Raw genomic sequence first — 20,397 nt, 5'->3', positions numbered from 1 at the left:
GTTTGTTTTAAGTTTTAATGTTGCTCCTTATGTTCAGTTGAAAAAACTGTTTTCTTTCTCTGATCTTTTTCTAAATAATATTGGAGAATCCGGCCTCTATAGAAATTCCCTTTACCCATGAAAAATAACTCCGTGAAAAAATACTTCAACGTTAATCACCCCTTAATCAGAAAAATCCCACATTAAAACTTCTGTATGATTCTCAATAACCAATACTACAGGTAAACAATGGGCAAAGTTAATAACTTGTTCCCTTCCCCGGAGGCTGTGGGAGGTTAAGTCATCCATAGCTATTAGGTATTTCGATTGTGCTGAAAAAATGGTTATCTCAAAATTTTGAATGAATGACTCTGGAGAAAAATGAGCGTGGGAGGGGGACCAGCTACCCTCCAATATTTTTTTTTTATTTCAAATAAAATGAGCTCCCTCCTGATCTTCTAAGATCACTGGTTCAATATGATCACCACTGGGGAAAAAATCAAATCAATAGGCGTACGTTATCTTTCTTCTGACAAAAAATAAAAAATTCCACATTTTCCACATAAGGACTTGAAATCTCTATAGTAGGGTTCTCTGGTATGCTGAATCTGACTGTGTCATTTTCATTAAGATGACTTGATGATTATCCCTTTTCTTAAAAGTGAGCGAATTTTCCCAGGCTCGTAACTTTTGATAGGTGCCATAAAATTTTAAAAATTTTACATATTTTGAATAAAGATCGTAATTTGATTCTTTTGATGCATCTATTGTTATGAAGACACTGCTTTTTAGAGTTTCGATTACTATTGAGCCGAATCGTTCCTTACTTACAGTTCTTCACAATTGACTCCTTGATAAAAAACGAGTTTTTTTCAACTGAAAGTAAGGAGCAGCATTATAACTTGAAACGAACAGAAATTATTTCGTACATAAGGGGTTGCCCACTCATCAGTGCCGTTCTCTTCACGATAAAGTTAGTAGAACTTTTAAAAAAGCTTCCTATGAAATTGAACGGCCATTGCGTTTCAGGAGTCGTTCTTAAAAAAATTGGGACGAACAATCAAACTTCAGCGTAAAGAGCAAGATATTAAGGAAGGGGTAACGCCTTCGTATTATGAAGAATATCTGTTCATTTTGAGTTTTAATGTTGCTCCATACGCTCAATTGAAAACAACTTGTTTTTCTTTATTTAGTTTCTAATTGTTTTTCAAATAATACAGGCATAATTGGCTCACCCTCCATGAAAGATACCCTCCCTTCACGGAAAACTCCACCGGAGGAATTTTTCCTAATTAAAATCCCAAAATTCCGTCTGGGTAATTGGTTCCTCACTGAAAATCTTCCCCTCACTGTAAAGTGTCTTGCAGACGATTTAGCCTGAAAAACTTTCCTTAGTATATTTTCATTTGAAAAAGATTTTATGTTCTAACCATTTTTCCATCACTCTGGAAATCGCCCTTCCGTGGAATTTTTTTCTCTCTCGGAAATCAAAACCTGCTGAAAACTACCCCCGGACCATTCCCCTGGGACCTCTTGAAATGTAAAATTGAGCTGGTAAAGAGAAAGTAAGAAAAATAAAAAGAATTTCCTACAGGAATTGTGTCATATGTCTTAAATGTAAAATGCCTCCGTAATGTTCACCCCCGGAAATTCCCCCACCCCCAAATAAAAATATAAAAAAATCCTCCATTCTTTTAGGTCACTCAAAAACGTCACTAGAACTTCTAATTTGCATTCGAATGCACTCTCTCCCGATCTTTTAAGACTATTAATTCGATACGATGTCCCTAGGAAAAACAAAAACAAAAAACAACAACAAATAAACACGCATTCGTGATCTTTTTTCTGGCAAAAAATGTAAAATCCACACTTTGTATATAAGAGCTTGAAACTTCTACAATTGGGTTCTCTGATACGCTGAGTCGGATGGTATAATTTTCATTAATATTCTTTTTCTTTTAGGATTTTCTTTGACTTTCTTTCTCGATTAATGTCTGCTGCTATATTTCCTGATTTTCGTAAGGCTTTTGATTTCTTCTACTACTTCTACTACTGTAAATACTAATACTACTGTTACTATTAATACTACTACAACTACTACTACTACTACTACTACTACTACTACTACTACTACTACTACTATTACTACTACTACTACTACTACTACTACTACTACTACTACTACTACTAACAATTCACCGCTGCACCAAGCCACCTGCGGCCAACAAAGCTACGCACGCTACTCCTCCATCCCAATCTATTCAAAGCCTTCCTCTTTACACTCTCCCATGAAGTACCCTTTTCCTTTAAATCTTTCTTTATGACATCCTCCTACCCCATCCACAGACGACCTACTTGCTGCTTAGACGTAGACGGTTGGCCATAAAGGACAATCTTTGGTAATCTGTCATCCTTCATCTGCAGAACGTGTCCTTGCCATCCCAACCTTTCTCTCATTATAACCCTAGAACGGGGATTAAACCGCACTTTTCGTACAGCCTACTGTTTGAATTACGGTCAGTCAGTCGGGTACCCCGAACAATCCGTTGTCAATTTCTCTGGAAAACATTTAGAATATCTGCATCTGCTCTTTGGAGTGCCCAAGCTTCGGAGCTACATTTGACCACCGTCGTAACAGTAGCTTCCAATTTTCTAATCATGGTTTGCAGACTTATCTTCCTATTCTCCGAAACTTTTTTTTAATTGTAAAAGAATAACCAGATCCCTAGCCATTGTACTTTTAACATCTTCACTGCTTCCACCATCTTTTCTAATATTACTACCAAGGTAAGTGAAGCTACCCACCTGATCAATCTTTTCGTTATCCAGCGTCGCCTATTGATCTTCATTTGTTCCTAGCCTTAGTGACTTAGTCTTCTTAACATTTATTTTCAAGCCTATTCTAGCACCTTGAACTCGCAAAACCTCTAAAAGTTCTTTAATTTTCCCTGCAGTTTCATCTAGGATGCTTAAATCATCAGCTTAATTCAAGTCCAGGAGAGTTTTTCCTCCCTATTTGATTCCGTGGTCTCCCATTGTCTTTCCCGTGATTCTTGAGATAAAACCCATCAAAATAATCCATATAAAGATGGATAGTACACAACCCTGCTTAACTCCTGATGTAACGACATTAAAACTTAAAACGCACAGAAATTACTTCGTATATGAAAGAGGCTGCTACCTCATCAACGCCCCGTTCTCTACGCTAAAGTTTGACTCTTTCTCTCAATTCTACTTTTTAAAACAGAAAAAATTTTAGCGTAAAGAGCGGGGCGTTGATGAGGTAGCAGCCTCTTTCATATACGAAGTAATTTCTGTGCGTTTTAAGTTTTAATGTCGCTCCTTACTTCCAGTTAAAAAAACTTGTTTTTTTTTTTATTTTATTTCTGAACGTTTTTGAATCAATGCATGTTTTGATTTTGGCTCACCGCAGAGGAATAATCAAAACGAAATTTGCATATTTTTTTTTTTTTTTGCTAAATAGCTTTCTCGTAATTTTGATCGAATTATTTTGAGAAAAAAAAGCGGGGGACGAAGCCTAGTTGCCCTCCGATTTTTTGGTTAATTAAAAAAGCAACTAGAACTTTTAATTTTTTACGAATATTTTTATTGGTAAAAGATTTACGTAACTTATAAATTAGCTTACGTAAAGAACTGTTGTATTCTCATGTTTTTATTACATATATGAGGGGATTCGCCCCATCGTCAGTACCTCGCTCTTTACACTAAAGCTTAAATTTTATCCCCATTCATTAAGAATGACCCCTGAATCACAAAAGCCGTAGAATAAATAGTTGAAATTACTAAAAATACTTTAGCGTAAAGAGCGAGGTATTAGAAGGAGGCGAGCCCCTCATATGGGTAATAATTTTTGTTTGTTTTAAGTTTTATTGCTGTTCCTTACTTCCAGCTGAAAAAGCTTTTTCACATTTATTTTTTAATTGTTTTTTTTTTTAAATAATGCTAGTAAATTCTGCTCTCCCTTCATGGAAATTTTCTTCTCCCATGACAAATTCTCGATGGAAAGTTCCCCCAGCATATTCCTCTCTTCTCAACCCCTCCCCCCAACCAAAAAATCCTCCTGAAAACGCCTGTATACTTCCCAATAACCATTACTATATGTAAGCACAGGTCAAAGTTTGTAACTTGTTGCCCCTCCAACGGGGACTGTGGGGGAGTAATTCGTCCCCAAAGACATAGTTATAAGGTTTTTCGACTACACTGAATAAAATGGCTATCTCAGAATTTTGATCTGTTGACTTTGGGAAAATAATTAGCGTGGGAGGGGGCCTAGGTGCCCTCCAATTTTTTTGGTCACTTATAAAGGGCACTAGAACTTTTCATTTCCGTTAGAATGAGCCCTCTTGCAACACTCTAGGACAACTGGGTCGATACGATCACCCCTGGGAAAAAAAAACAAACAAAAAAACAAAAAAAAACAAATAAACACGCATCCGTGATCTGCCTTGTGGCAAAAAATGCAAAATTCCACATTTTTGTAGATAGGAGCTCGAAACTTCTACAGTAGGGTTCTCTGATACGCTGAATCTGATGGTGTGATTTTCGTTAAGATTCCATGACTTTTAGGGGGTGTTTCCCCCTATTTTCTAAAATAACGCAAATTTTCTCAGGCTCGTAACTTTTGATGGGTGAGACTAAACTTGATGAAACTTATATATTTAAAACCAGCATTAAAATTCGATTCTTTTGATGTAGCTATTGGTATCAAAATTCCATTTTTTAGAGTTTTGGTTACTATTGAGCCGGGTCGCTCCTTACTACAGTTCGTTACCACGAACTGTTAGATACGAAACAAGCTGCTAACTTAGCCCACAAAATTCTTTTGCCGTAGCTGTCTATTTTGGTATATGCCATTTTCCCTATTTCCGTCCTTTTTTATTCTCTACCTTTAATTTCATATGTTTTTATTTTATTTTTGAAATGATTGAATTGTGTTTTCACATATGACCGTCACTCAGTTCACCTCATTTCTATTCGTGTACCAAAAGAATGTTTTGAAATGTCAATCATTTTATATCTTGGGATTGAGGATTTTACAATAGTAGGATAATACCATACGAGGAGATATTCCGAAAAAGAGAAGCAATTATTTGTGACGGGACGATTCCCAGTTGTGTGTTTTCATTTGACGTCACTCAGTTCACCTCATTTCTATTCGTGTAGCAAAAGAAAGTTCTGAAATCCCAATTATTTTATATTTTGGGACTGAGCATTTTACAATGCTAGTATAATATTATACAAGGAGATATTCCTAAAAAGAGAAGTAATTATTTATGACGGCAAGCTGCCGATTGACAGAACTTTAACACACTACTGACAAAAGCATATTCGTTCCCAACTAACATCCTAACCAACTTAGTTTCAATTCTATTTGGTTTTTAGATTTCTTTGAATGAGTATCTCTTTGAATGGACAAATTATTTAATCAGCTTTTGGCTGCTTTTGAACTAAAAGCTTTCATTCGTCTTTTGTCCAGGTCTTATTCAACACCTTTTCTTCCTAGTAAGAGTGAAAATAGTAGAAAAGGCTATGACCCACCTTAACCGTTTGTGGCACATTCTTTGGCTAGATAGGAATTCCAACTCACACGTAGTTAAATGTGAACCAGAATATCGAGGACAAACTGAATTACCTCCACCAGAAATTGACTCAAGAGATTAAACAAGCTCAAAAGACTTCTAGTGCGACATTTAATACCCCTAAGCTCTTAAGGTAGTCCTAGTAAAAAGAATATTTTTTCGAACCCTCGCACTACTCTGTTTGGTAAGTTGAAGGAGTCTGATAGAACACCTGCTCAGGTGGATTGACATCACACCAAGACCAAAGCTTTTCTTCAAAATGGCAGGTTCAGCAACGGACTAAACACTAATACATGAGCCCTCTCTATACCACCCTGAGTCTCTATCGAATGAACTTTCTAACTTGTTCACTCAATTTTAGTTTAAACTGTCAATCTCAGATCTCCATTCGTTTGAAATTTTCATCTAAAAATTTTCGTCAGCCTGGAGCTGTGGCAGTCCAATCTCTGTTTATTCTTTTTAATGAAACAATTCGTTTTTTCATCCTTTCAGGACTTAAAACCTTATTATCTCAGAGAAATAAACTATTTCTTTTATCCCATGCCTTATTCTTCCTATCGCATTACAACCGAAACAATATTCTTAGTTAATCTTTCAGTGACAGCTCGTTGGTAGTACAAGAATATTTCAACGATATGTTATGGGGAGTTGATGATAGTTTCCCATGAAGAGAAGACTTTACGTATAAACAAAAAAACTGGATAAAGATTGGCAGAAAACTATAAAAAAAGAAACGAATATAAGGGATTTTACTCTTTCTCTATCTCCTTCTTTCTCTCTCTATATATCCCCCCACCTCTCTCTTTCTCTCTCTCTTTTATTTTTATTTACTGTCTATGAGTTCTTTTTTTGATAATTTTAATATCTCCCCGCTTTTTTACTAGCCAGGGAGGCCTTGTGGGGATCAGCGCAGTTGTATTTTTTTACGATTTTTTTTTGTATAGACAGTGTGTCTTACCTTATCTCTATTCCTTATATTTGAAAAAAAAGCTTCGAACCCCTTCGGTAAAAATATAAAAGAGTTGCTTTTTGTTAACACACACTCTAGGTGAGTTAATTTTGTTGAAATATATCTAGAATCCGAATCTGAGTTGGGGAGAGCCTTTTCAAGGACTCCACTCTATTCATCACACTAGGACAACAACCTCATATAAACATTAAATAAAATAAACAAGTTTTTTCATTTCAAATTAAGAAGCAATATTAAAACTTAAAACCAACAGAAATTATTACATTTATGAACGGGTCTTCCCTCATCCATACCTCGCTCTTTACACTAAAGTTTGAATTTTACCCCTCTTTAAGAATGACTCATGAATCACAAAGGCCGGATAATTAGAATAAATTGCTCTTTTAAAAGAACTAAAAAAAACTTTAGCGTAAAGAGCGAGTTATTAGTGAAATATTGGTGAGGGCGACCCCCCTTGTATACGTAATAACTTCTGTTCGTTTTCAGTTTTAATGTTGCTCCTTACTTTCATTTGAAAAAAACTTAAGTTTCTTATGTTTAATTTCTGGTTTATTTTAAGTAATGCTTGAAAATATGGCTCTTCCTCCAAGGAACATTCTCTTCCCTCATGAAAAATCTTCCATGGAATGATCCTCCCACATAACCCATTTCTTCTGACCTCCCATCGAAAAAAATCACCCTGAAAAATTGTTTATACTTTCTAATAACCGATAATATATGTAAACAATGGACAAAGCTCACTACTTGCAGCCCTTCCCACGGGGACTCTGGGGGTTAAGTCATTCTCAAAGACATAGTTATTAGATTTTTCGACAATGCTAAAGAAAATGACTAACTGTTTTGGCCAACCACTTAGAGCTAATGAAAAGTAGGTCGTTCCCAAATGGAGTCGGAGGAGGTAATAAGGAAGGGTTTGATGGAAATAGAATATTATTCAGAGGTAGTAAGGATGGAGGCCTTGAATAGATTGGGATGGAAGAAGAGCGTGCGCAGCAGTATTGGCTTCTGGTGGCTAAGTGCTGCAGTAAGTTATAAGTAGTAGGAGAAGTTGTTGCTTTAGTAAATATATCATCATTGGTATTAATAAATGTCAAGCATTTCAAATCGAAGAAAGCCTTTAGGTTTGAAGAGTTTTCTTTTTATATTTGTGATTTGGCAGATTGCAAACTTTAGCACTGCAAATAAAGTTCTAAGTTCTGCCATTTGATGAAAATTATTGCATTATACGAAATATGTCCTAATAAAAATATCATTGAATTGTAAATGTTTTGATAACAATCATAGTAAGGTCACATCCATACTTTAAAACACTTCGTTTGTTGACCTTAGAGAATTTTATAGAATGGTTCCTACGAAAAACCAAACAAATGATTACGCGACATGGCCCAATAGTAGCCGAAACTCAAAAAATAAATTTTATAAAGACTAATACATCAAAAGAGCTGATTTTTTTTGCTGAATGGAAATATATAAAAAAATCAATTTAGATTAATGTTACTTCAAACCTGAAAAAATTGCCTTGTTTGAGAGAAGAGAGAAACAGCCCCAAAAAGTCAAGTGATCTTAATGAAAATCATACTATCAGATTCAGGATATGATAGACTGATGCTGTAGGGGATTCAAACTTTTATCTACAAAAATACGAGTTTTGGATTTTTCATTTTTTTTCTTGCGAGAAGAAAGATCATGGATGTGTGGTCATTTGTTGCTTTTAACCCCAGGAATGATCGTTTCAAACTAATGGTCCTAAAATATTGGGCTTCATTTAAATGTAAATTAAAGTTCTAGTGCCCTCTGAAGTGATTTAAGTGTGAATTTATTCACCCATTGTGCTCATGCGATATTTTTAACTGAAAATATATGGAAATTTTTTCGAGGAAGAATTGTCTTCAGAGTGGGGGAGGGGAGAATTTTCTACGTAAAAATTTTTTACATGGGAGGCTTTTACGCGGGAGGAAATTTCCAGATTTTATATAGGAAATTTTCTTTATTTGTCTTACTTTATCTTTGGGTACAGAATTTTATATGTTGAGAGGAAGTTCTTGGGGCATTGTCCGGGAGAAATATACTGCGGGGAGGAATTATATGGGGAATTCTTCTGTAGCACACTTCGGAGAATAAACAAAAGAGGGCTGCAGGGCGATACCGCCCTTCCCTTTTTATTATAAAAAAACTTTTCAGATATTTATTTTAATGCTCTATTTAACTAAACTGAATTGTTTCAAAATACGGTGATGCATAAGTGCGTATCAGCCATTATGAAGGTAGGGTACTGGGTCACTGTGTTAGTCTTTGGGTGGGAGGGTACCAGATGCCTGTATAATATAGAACGAGTTTCTGGGAATTGTTATCTAATCTCTACTAATTCCTGCGTATATTTTGGGTCTAGGACTTTATTATTGGTGCTAGATATATTCAGTCGTTGACGGGAATTGTCCAGCAAAAGATTTCGCTTAGGGGAGTCTGCCCGAGAACTTTCCATGAGGGGGGAATTTTTCACGAAATTTTTTACAGAAGGGGAGGAATATTTTCCAGGGATTTATAAACAATTAGTTCTTAAAAAAAAATATTCAAATTCGAAATAAGGAAAATTTTACAGGGGGAACTTATCAGAGAGAATTTCCAGCGAGGGGAAAATTGTTCAGGGGTGTTTTCCTGGGGGAAGAGAATTTTGCACAGCAAAGCGTTTTTCGTGAGTGAAATATCCTTGGGAAGAATTTTTGTGGGAAAAATGTCCACGGAGGGAAGGATATTTCTTAATAGAACTTGATAAATTATCAAATATTAAGTGAAAAGCACAAGTTTTTACACTGAAAATAAGGAGCAAGATTAAAACTTGATATCAAAGAAATTATTCGGGATACGAGGGAGACTGTCCTCTCTCTTCCCCCTTGATAGTTATGATAAAGTTTGTTAGTGTTTAAAAAAAAAAATTATATCAAGTGATTGGCCCTTGTGCTTCAGCTGCCGTTCTTTAAGAAGTGGGAAAAAAGTCCCCCTCCTATAAAGAATAATTTCTTTTTAATTTTGTTTCTTAATATTGTTCCTAATTTTCAGTTGAAAATAACTTTTCTTGTGGTTTAACCATTAATAAAGTTGAATCTAAATCTTAGAAAAAGTACAATGCATCGTAGATTTTGATATTTTAATAGTTCCAAAATCCAAATTTAAGTTAATTTTCAATCAAGGAAAAAAATTTTTCAATGTTTTAAAGTAAATTAATTTAGGATAACATTTGAGCTACAAAATTTTCAAAGTGGGCTATGTATGTTCTATTCTTGGTATGACTCAGGAAAAGATAGAGGATACACTTCTTTAGGACACCTTCTTTACACGACGGTCTGTGGATATGGAAGTTGGAACTAATAGCTCCTTATGCACCATATGTGTCCTAACACAGATAGTATATAATTTTTTAAGTCAAGATAGGCTGTGTCCTGTGTTACCACCTCTTGCCCCTCTTTCGAGGAGAGGGACAATAGCTTTAACCATAATTGCACTATCTCCTATATCTATTAGGAATAATCTCCTATGACTCCTTGAGGAATTTTGAGATATCAGATATTGATTAGATCAGTCATAGAAGATAGATTAGGTACATATCCTTTATCGATTCTTCCGCATAATTGCATTTCTTCATGTATTTGAAAATACCATTTCATAAATAGCTTAACAGTATTAGGCCTAAGTATTATCAACATTAACACCAAGGGTTGAAACAAGTAGTAAAAAAAAAATGTTTAAAAGGTAAAGGTTTCAGATTGTTGTTAACATTAGATATAGATAGATAGATAGATTTATTACAAGCCAAACAAGGCCATCCTGAACAGTATTCCGAAACTCAAATTGAAATTAACATAAACCTGCTCTCCCCTCCTGCCAAGACAACAACAATAACAAAACACGAACTTGAATTACTCCCATTTACTTACACATCAATAGTATGCATACAATAAACTTAAGAAGGCTATACATCACAGTATTCTGTAGCACACATCACAAAAAATAGCATAAATAGTAATCATCTCTGCCCCTCCCCCTCCCTAATAAAAAAGAAAACAAACATACAAATGAAATACAGGTGTGCCAAAAAACTCGGTAGTACGACCCAACCTGGAGGAGGGAGATATTTTAGTACTTCTTAGAAAATCAATATTGGAGAATGTCGGCATTCACCTGTGAAGGGTAACTTTCACTTATACTATTTTTGAGATTCACCAGTGGATGTTTATGGTGAAGACTAACATTCATCAGTGAAAGTTGACAATTTCTAGTTTTCGGTCTTTCACTTTAACATATACATGTTAAAAATTAACCTAAAAAAAGTTTACTGAGGGTTTATTTTATTTACTATTTGACTGATTATGAGTTTTTAAATAAGGAAACCTTGGCATATTTGTTAAATCTAAAATGGTACCCCTGCATCGTCGCAGTGATTTGTCTACCAAAAAGCCAGAGAAACGTTTTGATTCCTAATAGCGAAGGAATTGAACTAAAACAATTGAAAAAACTTACTTGTTAGTCATTTGAGCCCTCTGTCCAGCCATTTTCCAAATTTCAGTTCCAATCTTCATGTAAGTCATCCCCATGATGTAAGATGGTATAATGAGCAAGAGAAAAAGGTGAAAGATGGATATTACCCGCCAAGTAATAGTGTTATCGTAATCTCTCGTGCACCAGAAAGCTGGAAACCGGACGCCAACTTCTTTGATAACCTAAAAAATAATACAAATTAATATATTTCGACCCTCTGTACGAAACATGAATGCACTTAGAGAAGTATAAAAATGTAAACAAATAGAGTGGCAAAAAAAAATTACAAGAAGAACAACATTTCAATTACGTAGACAATATACTTAAAGTGCATAGTTAAACAGAAAGTCGACAATAATCTCGCGATACTTACGGAATCTGTCCACAAAAGGGTCAATTCTTGTAGAAGTTCAATGACACCATTTATTGGAAATGTAGAGGCTACCAGTCTAAAGTGCCAAAGGGAAAAGATATTTCCAGAAGTGAAAGAATATAGATGACATTTTCTTCAAAGGGCGAAAAAAGTGTTTTGAATTCTACCTAAGGGTTATCATGTGAAAGTCGCTTTTTACTAAAGATGTTCCTGGCTCGATTTTCTCAGCTTAAGAGAATAATTTTCTCAGCGATTTTTTCAGAAACTGAATAAATACAAGTATGTCCTGTTGAGAGTCTTTAAGGCTATAAGTCCAAATATTAGTAAGACTTTCGATCCGTCTGTATGAAGTAAAAAGTTTTTGGCTTTTAATAACCAACTCTTCTTTAATTTGATGACAGTTTAATTTATTTGATTAAAAATTTAAAGAATGTTTTCTTTAAGGCTCTTATGACTTAATTTTTGGCTTGTTTTGAATTCCTTTTTGTTCCAAAGGTAAGGAAGCAAGTTACATAAATATTACCAACAACTTAAGTAAAAGTTATACACCTCATTAATACTGCACGTTTGTTGCATCCCCCAAACCCTCTATGTATGTGCCTTTTCTCAAATTTTCATCTGGACAAAGTCATAAGGACCTTGAAACACATGCACACAAGGCAGCGGATGATATATTTCCTGCCGATGTTATTCTGATAGATACCGCAAAATTGAAAAATTTTGACACAAATTAATTGTTATTTAAGCCTAAACCTCCTATCCCCCTTGAAATGAAAGCACACTAAACATAAAAAATGTTCAATGTTGCAGATACAGTTTTGTAGTTCAGAAAACATGTTTAATGTTTTCTGTACAACAGTTTTTGCATTCTAAAGCGATTTTTTTTTCAAATAATTAAAAATAAGTCTGTCATTAACCGCAAATATTCTGTTATTGGTTTTTATGTCTATTGGTTCTATTGGTTTTTATGGCACAACTTTGCCTTTTATGTATGTCCACAGATTCTGGATTTTGGACAGATATTGGAAGGATTACTTTTTCATTTCATGGTATCCTTTTGCCTTTCTTATTAAGCGTTTGCAGTATTAGCCTGTTGGTGGCTCCAATGACGCTTATAGATTCTGGATTGAAACAAAACTTCTAAATTGAAAGAATAGCCGCATTTCCTTGTTAAGAACATCTTAGTGCAAATCGTGTGTCACAGAACTACAGCTGTTAAAAAAAGTGACATATTGCGTACCTAGATATCCTTCTAACAAGGTGCTTAAAAAGGAGACAAGACAACTCGGTATCCAAACCTAATATGTCAACCTCTATCTATGGACCGTGTTCCAATATGAAATATTAGGGTCAATACTAGCTAGTTATCATAAATAAATACTAACTTTCGATCCCTATCACTAAAGTCTTTAAGGATCCATGTCAGTCGGTTTCTACCGATCACAAAAGCCTGTTGGATTTTCCAAGATGGTTAAGGATTTCAATATTTAAGCCAAATCTTCGTGAAAGCGTTAATGGAACAGGTTTCTCTTTTTTTGCTCAGTGATATTCTTAGGAAAAGTGCGGATGAAAAAACAAGATAGCTCTTATTTTCTCACCGTGTTCGATTGAGATCAGACAGTACTTACTGGTAGGGGTCATCATGACTCGAATATTTAAAAAGAACTACTTTTTTTCCGGTGAGGTAAGATTGTATCTCTGATATGCAGAAACAATGCACTGCAGAAGGTAAGATTAAAATGCTTCTTCCTTGTACTGACCAATTTTGTTTGAGATCTGACAAGCCTGATTGCTAGAATTAGGGAAGAAAGTGATTTGGGTAACTCTGTCGTTTTTGTAGCCAAAAAGGTCACACCGAATCTAGACCCCTCTGATAGATTACTAAGAAACTAGCTCGTACTTCTTACCAAATTTTGTTGGCTATAGGCCAAATTTTGTTTTGTTGGCTACACTGGCTTTAGGATACACTACACTGGCTGGGGACCTCTTTACGAATGCGATTCGCTTTAGCTTATAATTTTATTTATAAAACGGTGATGACTGTAATTCCTCAAGGGAACAGTGTGTTATGTAATTGTTTAATTTTTTGACGGTCTGAGATGAATGGTTTACGAAGTTTTAAACAAGAAAGGCCTTTAGTCAAAAAGGTTCGCGGTAACGAAATTTAAGTGAATATCAACAGGAACCAATTACATCCAAAATTCTCAAAAACGGAATTATAATAACAACGCATATGTCCAACGATTCAATTTTTGCGGTAATCCCAATTATATAAATTACATTTTAAGAACTCCCCAAAAATAGTTCTGAGCCTGAGAGCATTTGTACAATTTTGGAAAAGAGGAGACAACATCACCTAAAAGGATCATAATCGTGAAATTGAAAATTGTGCCATCTAATTCAGAAGGGTTTTGCATCCGATTCACATTTGAGATATTTTAAAATCCTTTACAAAACCAAGAAAACTGACATCCCACACCACAAAAATTCGGTGACGGATGCCAATTCCTTGGTGTGTTCATTAGTTTACTCTTTTTTTGTGTTTGTGTATTTTTTGTTGTTTTTTCCAAGCCTCATCGTATCGATACAGAATTAGCAGAGTATCTGAAGAAGGTATCATTTGAACTGAAATTAAAGGATTTAGGGCTAATTAAACCAACAAAAGAGATCGCGTCACAATAAAGTTCTGATTTTGCCATTTTGTGCTGCCAATCAAACTTATAGGTTTTAGCGTAGCTTTAATGAAGATAATAGATGTTTTTATGAGCTATTTAAGTTTCAAACAGTTCGTGGTAACGAACTGTAGTAAGGAGCGACCAAGCTCAATAGTAACCGACACCCTAAAAAATGGAATTTTGATACTAATAGTCACATCAAAAGAATTGCATTTTAATGCTGATTTTAAATATATAAGTTTCATCAAGATCAGTTATACCCATCAAACGTTACGAGCCTGAAAATTTTTTCCTCATTTTAGAAAATAGGGGGAAACACCCCCTAAAAGTCATACAATCTCAACGAAAATCACACCATCAGATTCAACGTATCAGAGAACCATATTGTAGAAGTTTCAAGCTCCTATTTACATAAATGTGGAATTTCGCATTTTTTGCCAGAAGACAGATCATGGATGCGTGTTTATTTGTTTTTTTTTTTTTTTTTTTTTTTTCCCAGGGGTCGTATTGACTGAGTGGTCCTAGAATGTCGCGAGAGGGCTCATTCTAACGGAAATTAAAAGTCTAGTGCCCTTTTTAAGTGACCAAAAAAATTAGAGGGCACCTAGGCCCCTTCCCACGCTCATTTTTCCCAAAAGTCACCGGATTAAAATTCTGAGATAGCCATTTTATTCTCCATAGTCGAAAAACCTAATAACTATGTCTTTAGGGGCGACTTAATCCCCCGCAGTCCCCGTGGGAGGGCCTGCAAGTTACAAACTTTGACCTGTGTTTACATATAGTAATGGTTACTGGGAAGTGTATAGACGTTTTCAGGGGGATTTTTTATTGTTTAGGGTTACATGGGAGGATATTTCCATGGAAAAACTTCTCATGGGGGAAGAAAATTACAATGAAGGGGGCGCAGGATTTTCTAGCATTATTTGAAAAGACAATGAAAAGACAACGAACAAAAATTATTACGCATATGAGGGATTTACCTCCTCGTTATACCTCACTCTTTACGCTAAAGTATTTTTAGTAATTTCAACTATTTATTCTACGGCCTTTGTGATTCAGAGGTCATTCTTAAGGAATTGGGACAAAATCTACGCTTTAGTGTAAAGAGCGAGGTATCGACGAGGGTTGAACCCCCTCATACACGCAATAAAAACATACGAATGTAGAAGTTCGTTACGTAAGTTAATTCGTAAGTTACGTATATTTTTTACCAATGAAAACGTTTGTAAAAAATTAAAGGTTCTAGTTGCTTTTTTAAGTAATCAAAACTTGGAGGGCAACTAGGCCTCCTCCCTCTGTCCTTTTTTCTCAAAATCTTGCGAATAATTGCAATTAATTAATATGCAAATTTCGTTTTAATTATTTATATGCGGAGAGCCAAGATCAAAACATACATTAATTCAAGAACGACCAGAAATTAAATTAAAAAAATGAATTTTTAAAATGAAAGTAAGGAGCAACATTAAAACTTAAAACGAACAGAAATTACTCCGTATATGAAAGGGGCTTTTCCTCCTCAACGCCCCGCTCTTTATACTAAAGTTTCTTACTGTTTTAAAAATAGAGTTAAGAGAAAGAGTCAAACTTTAGCGTAAAGGGCGAGGCGTTGAGTAGGAAAAGCCCCTTTCATAAACGGAGTAATTTCTGTTCGTTTTATGTTTTAATGTTGCTCTTTACTTTCATTTAAAAAAACATGTTTTTTAATTTAATTTTCAAAAGAAATCATACTGTAGTGCAGTAACAAACTATACCATTGTTTGTAACAAAATAATAATTTTTGGCACTAAAGGGACGAAATATACACCGAGTAATAGCTTGAGATAGTAATCCATTTAAAAAATGAATAAGCTAATATTGTAACTCCAGTTTTGAAGGAAATGTTACCATTCGGCTGCTTATTTATCTCTAAAATTTCATACAGTCTATGCAAATGAGCCCTTAAAATGGACCACTCATCCAGTGCTCTTAATGGCAATTCAGTGCTATATTGTTGCGTCCCAACTATTAGAGTAGGGTTATTAGATCTGTCTATGGGGTGGGGGAGTTTCCTACAGTAGCCTCTCACTATTTAGATTACACGGTAATATAACACTGAAATCTAATATAGTTTAGAAACATTGTTTCCAAATGAAAGTTTAGCACAGCGGTAAAACTTATAAAAAAGGGACCTATAAAAAGCTGCTACCCCCTCATTCTCCTGCCATATAACAAAGGAGCTACTACACTCTTGGCGTCTTGTTATTTATGGTAAAGTGAATTGTTTTCTATCTCAGAGCTTTAAGAATGGAGACTTTTACGGAAGAGCAATTTGGTCAAAGGTTTAAAAAAGGGCTTTAACAAAATAAATTTTTGTTTTACTTTTTTTTAAAAGGCAATCAGTAAATAAGACGTTTAAAATAACCTGGTGAAATTTAGATTCTTTTAGCTAGTTATCTAGTCAAAATTTAGCATAAACAATGTAGGGCTTAACGACTTATAACAGCCATCGTCTCATGTGTATGGGTTAATTTCGGTTCGTTTTATTAAGTTTCGATATTAATTTTTATTTTCAAACTAATGTTTTAAGACTACTGTTTTAAGTCCAGTCTTAATCAGAGACAGTGCTCAAATGCTGCCTAAGTAAAGAGTTATATGCCATCAGTTAATATTTGTTTTTTCACCAAGCCATTTCGACTGGAAGGGGTGGTCTTAGAATCACCTACATTCCTATCACCTTAGGTTTTAATAGAGCTCTTTATTTTCATTTGGAATATGCTGTTTTTTGGAAAGCGTTCGTTTTAAAATTAATAATCATGTAAGAAATAGAGTTTACTTCGGAATAGTGCCAGCTTGCAAAAAATAAAAACTTCAGAAAATAACGTTTAATTTTCTTCTCACTGGTGCAATTTGCAACTACATTTTCAGTCAACCCTTGCTAGTGATCTCTGCAATTTTGAATAAGAAATTTAGAACTAAAGTTTTCAAGTATATCACTTCCGGGTCGTAAATATACAACGATATTCTTATCGCTTGACAAGAATTTATGAGAGTAGTGACGGAAAAGCACCCAAACTGTGATTCGGATTTTTAACAGTGTTTGCAAACATGTTATAATCATTCTAATTCATAATATTTAATCGGGATAGAGTTACAGAATAAGAGAATATTGTTTCTATTTTATATTCGGTTACTGCTCGTATTTCTGATGAAGTCTTTCACAGGCAGCATAATAGCGCTACCTAAGTAAACAGCGATCAACACGTATGCAAGGAGACAGTATACATACTCTCTACTTAGGTTTACTTTAAAGCCAAACTGACTATCTATTTACATCATTAATTTACGCTCCATTAACTTTCACAATACTGGGGTCAGAGAAATGAGATGGCATGAGGCACATTGTTTTGCCTCTTTACCCTTTTCTAGAACCTGGGTAAATATATCTATTGAACAAATATCACCCACTGATCTAGAGAAAAATCATCTGGTAAAATAAAGCAAGGTGTCCAATGAGCTAAGCACTGACATAAAACCAATGCATACCGCAGACTTCGACAATATACTTTGAATATCTTTTCTTTAGGTTTCTTATAGCTTATTTTATCGTTGATTCTGACAATAAGTAACGTATAAAATAGTGGCTCGAGTTCAGTATCGAGCTCTGATTCTTTTTGTATTTGAAGTGTTTGGTATGGTGACAAAAACTTAGATTTGTTTTAATTAAAAAACTTAGATCTTAGATTCACTTAGCTTCACTGGGGAGCCTAGTATCGGAGAGGTCATAGGATCTCTTACTATTTAACAGACTACACACCAAATTGAAATTCGAACGGACTAATTCTCTATTTTGATCAAGTGAGTTAGCACGATGTTTAGACCGCCACTTGGCAAAATGACTATTTAAACTGAGTTAATAAGCAGGACTGATGAATCGCTTTACAAACTCTTTCCACTAAGAATACCAGAACCAAAGGGTATCTCGAGTAGCCACTAACTATGAACAGCCCTTTGACTGATCGAAACAGCCATTTTTTCTACACAACGCATTGCATGAATCAAATCACTTGTATAGACATACAGCTAAACCTGTTTTTATGACATAGCTACTGACGGAACTTATTACAGTAACTGAAATGGCACTCTAATCTTGTCAAGTATGTCATCAGAAATTTACTGAAGTAAACAAAGATCAGTTTTATTCTATTCAAAAATATTTTTCATTGAAAAGGTGCATGAACAGGACTTTAGAAATTTCAATCTATTGGTAAGTAGGAGATGATTAGAGATCCTAATGACAGTCATCTGCAGTGATTGTTTCAGTAGTCATTTAATCCGTATACGAAGAAAGAAGTATCTGAAATCGAGGGCTTGATTTATTGTTAAGATTACAGTTGAGATTATTACTTAGAATGACGCTGCATCTAAAACTGGGAGCACCAGACATGGGCTTAGCAAATTTGCTACATGCCGTACTGAATTTTCTATCAGACTATCCATCTTTATTATCAGTTTTCAAGTAGACATAATATATAATTTGGCAATTGATAATCACTGAAACAAAGATGTCCATGGAGATATAAACTATAGGCAAGATATCAGCTCTTACTAAAACTGCAAAGCCACTAAATGGCTGGCTTCTTCCACAACTAACCACAGGAGATGCGAAAAATTCATTCCAACCATTCAGCTTAAGTAAACCAAGCCATTCATTCAAAGAAAAATTCGATAGCGAGCATATAATATAGCAGCTATGCGAGCATTCTTCTAGAAGAGGTCACTTCGTTAGAATACTACCATGAATGAATCCACTACCATGAATACTACCATGACTTCTACTGAATACTACCAGTGAATACCACCGGTGAATGCTACCATGAATTCGGCTGAATCCAGCTGTAAGGGTTTCAGGGATCTGGTGAACAATTTAAACATATGTTGGACTTTTCATTTTAGCTTCCAAAGACTGATCATGAAAGTTGCAAGCCTGCACTATCCAGTGAGCACCACATTGATTCGACAAAATGAGATGCCAAACAGCCTTATAGGGACTTAATACAATAGTGAGATCACAACTATTATCGCAAAATTTATTACGAAAGTCATTTCATGATTCAGAATGGTCCAGATCCTTGGGTGGTTCTTTTAGACTACCGGACAGGTCAGTTTTGAAGCCTGGGACAACCCGTTATGCGACAAACTACCATTAACATTCACCACTGCGAAATCAGCGAAATTATTAAACTTCAGACAAATTGCATTGATATCTAGAGTAAATATAGCAGTTTTCTCACTGGGAATTACAGGCAACTCGTCGTGTTTGGAAATGACACAATGGGTAGGACTACTTTGTGTTCATCACAGGGAGAAGGCATCTAATAATTGCTCTGACATAATCAGCCATTTTCTGTCTATTTGTGGTGCGTGTAGAAATGGCAGCCTCAGTCTACGAAAACTTCTTGGCATCAACAGCGAAAAAGACCCAAGCAATTTTCACAAAACCAATGCAAGCATTCCCTGCCATTCTTTCTCAAAATAAGGAATTCAGCAGGGCATTCCAGATCAGCTTCTCTACCGACATCGCGGTGTGAAACGAAGCGCCCAGACCCAGCCAGAGAGAAATGGGCTGAGCTAGGGAGGATCTTTCCATAGGGGACTTTATCTTGAGGGAAGAGAATTTCCATGAAGGGGCTCTAGAAAGTTCTAGCATTATTAAAAAAAAAACAAGGAGAAAATAAATGAAAAATAAGTTTTTTGAACTGGAAGTAAGGAGCAGCATTAAAATGAACAGAAATTATTACATATACAGGGGGTTTTTTCCCCTTCACAATACCTCGCTCTTTACGCTAAAGTATTTTTAGTAATTTCCACTATTTATTCTACAGCCTTTGTGATTTGGTGGTCATTCTTAAAGATTTGGGACAAAACTCAAGCTTCAGTATAAAGAGCGAGGTATTGATGAGGGGATGAAGTTAATTCGCAAGTTACGAATATTTATTACTAAGAAACGTTCGTAAAAAAAATGAAAAGCTTTAGTGGCCTTTTTAAATAGCTAAAAATTGGAGGTCAACTAGACCTTCTCCCCCACAGCTTTTTTAGTCAAAATCTTCCGATCAAAACTATGAGAAAGCCATTTAGCCAAAAAAAAAAATATATTTAAATTTCGTTTTAATTATTCATGTGCGGTGAGCCAAAATCAAAACATGCATTTATTCCAAAACGTTCAGGAATTAAATTATAGAAACAAGTTTCTTTAACTGCAAGTAAGGAACGACATTAAAACTTAAAACG

At 35.0% G+C, this 20,397-nt stretch overlaps 1 protein-coding gene across 4 annotated transcripts in view; it reads right to left on the bottom strand.

Moving 5' to 3' along the window:
• Positions 1 to 20,397, bottom strand: part of LOC136026295 (QRFP-like peptide receptor) — a 223,260-nt gene that overhangs the window by 86,103 nt on the left and 116,760 nt on the right. For all 4 annotated transcript variants that reach the window (XM_065702715.1, XM_065702720.1, XM_065702729.1 and 1 more), the window contains exon 4: positions 11,065 to 11,264. In XM_065702715.1, the coding sequence (XP_065558787.1) occupies positions 11,065 to 11,264 (200 nt within the window). The remainder of the gene's footprint in view (positions 1 to 11,064; positions 11,265 to 20,397) is intronic.

The sequence above is a fragment of the Artemia franciscana genome, chromosome 1 (assembly GCF_032884065.1).
Source record: "Artemia franciscana chromosome 1, ASM3288406v1, whole genome shotgun sequence".
NCBI classification, from domain to species: domain Eukaryota; kingdom Metazoa; phylum Arthropoda; class Branchiopoda; order Anostraca; family Artemiidae; genus Artemia; species Artemia franciscana.
Note: the sequence above shows the minus strand (reverse complement) of the source record. Positions and strands in the feature narration are given on the sequence as shown.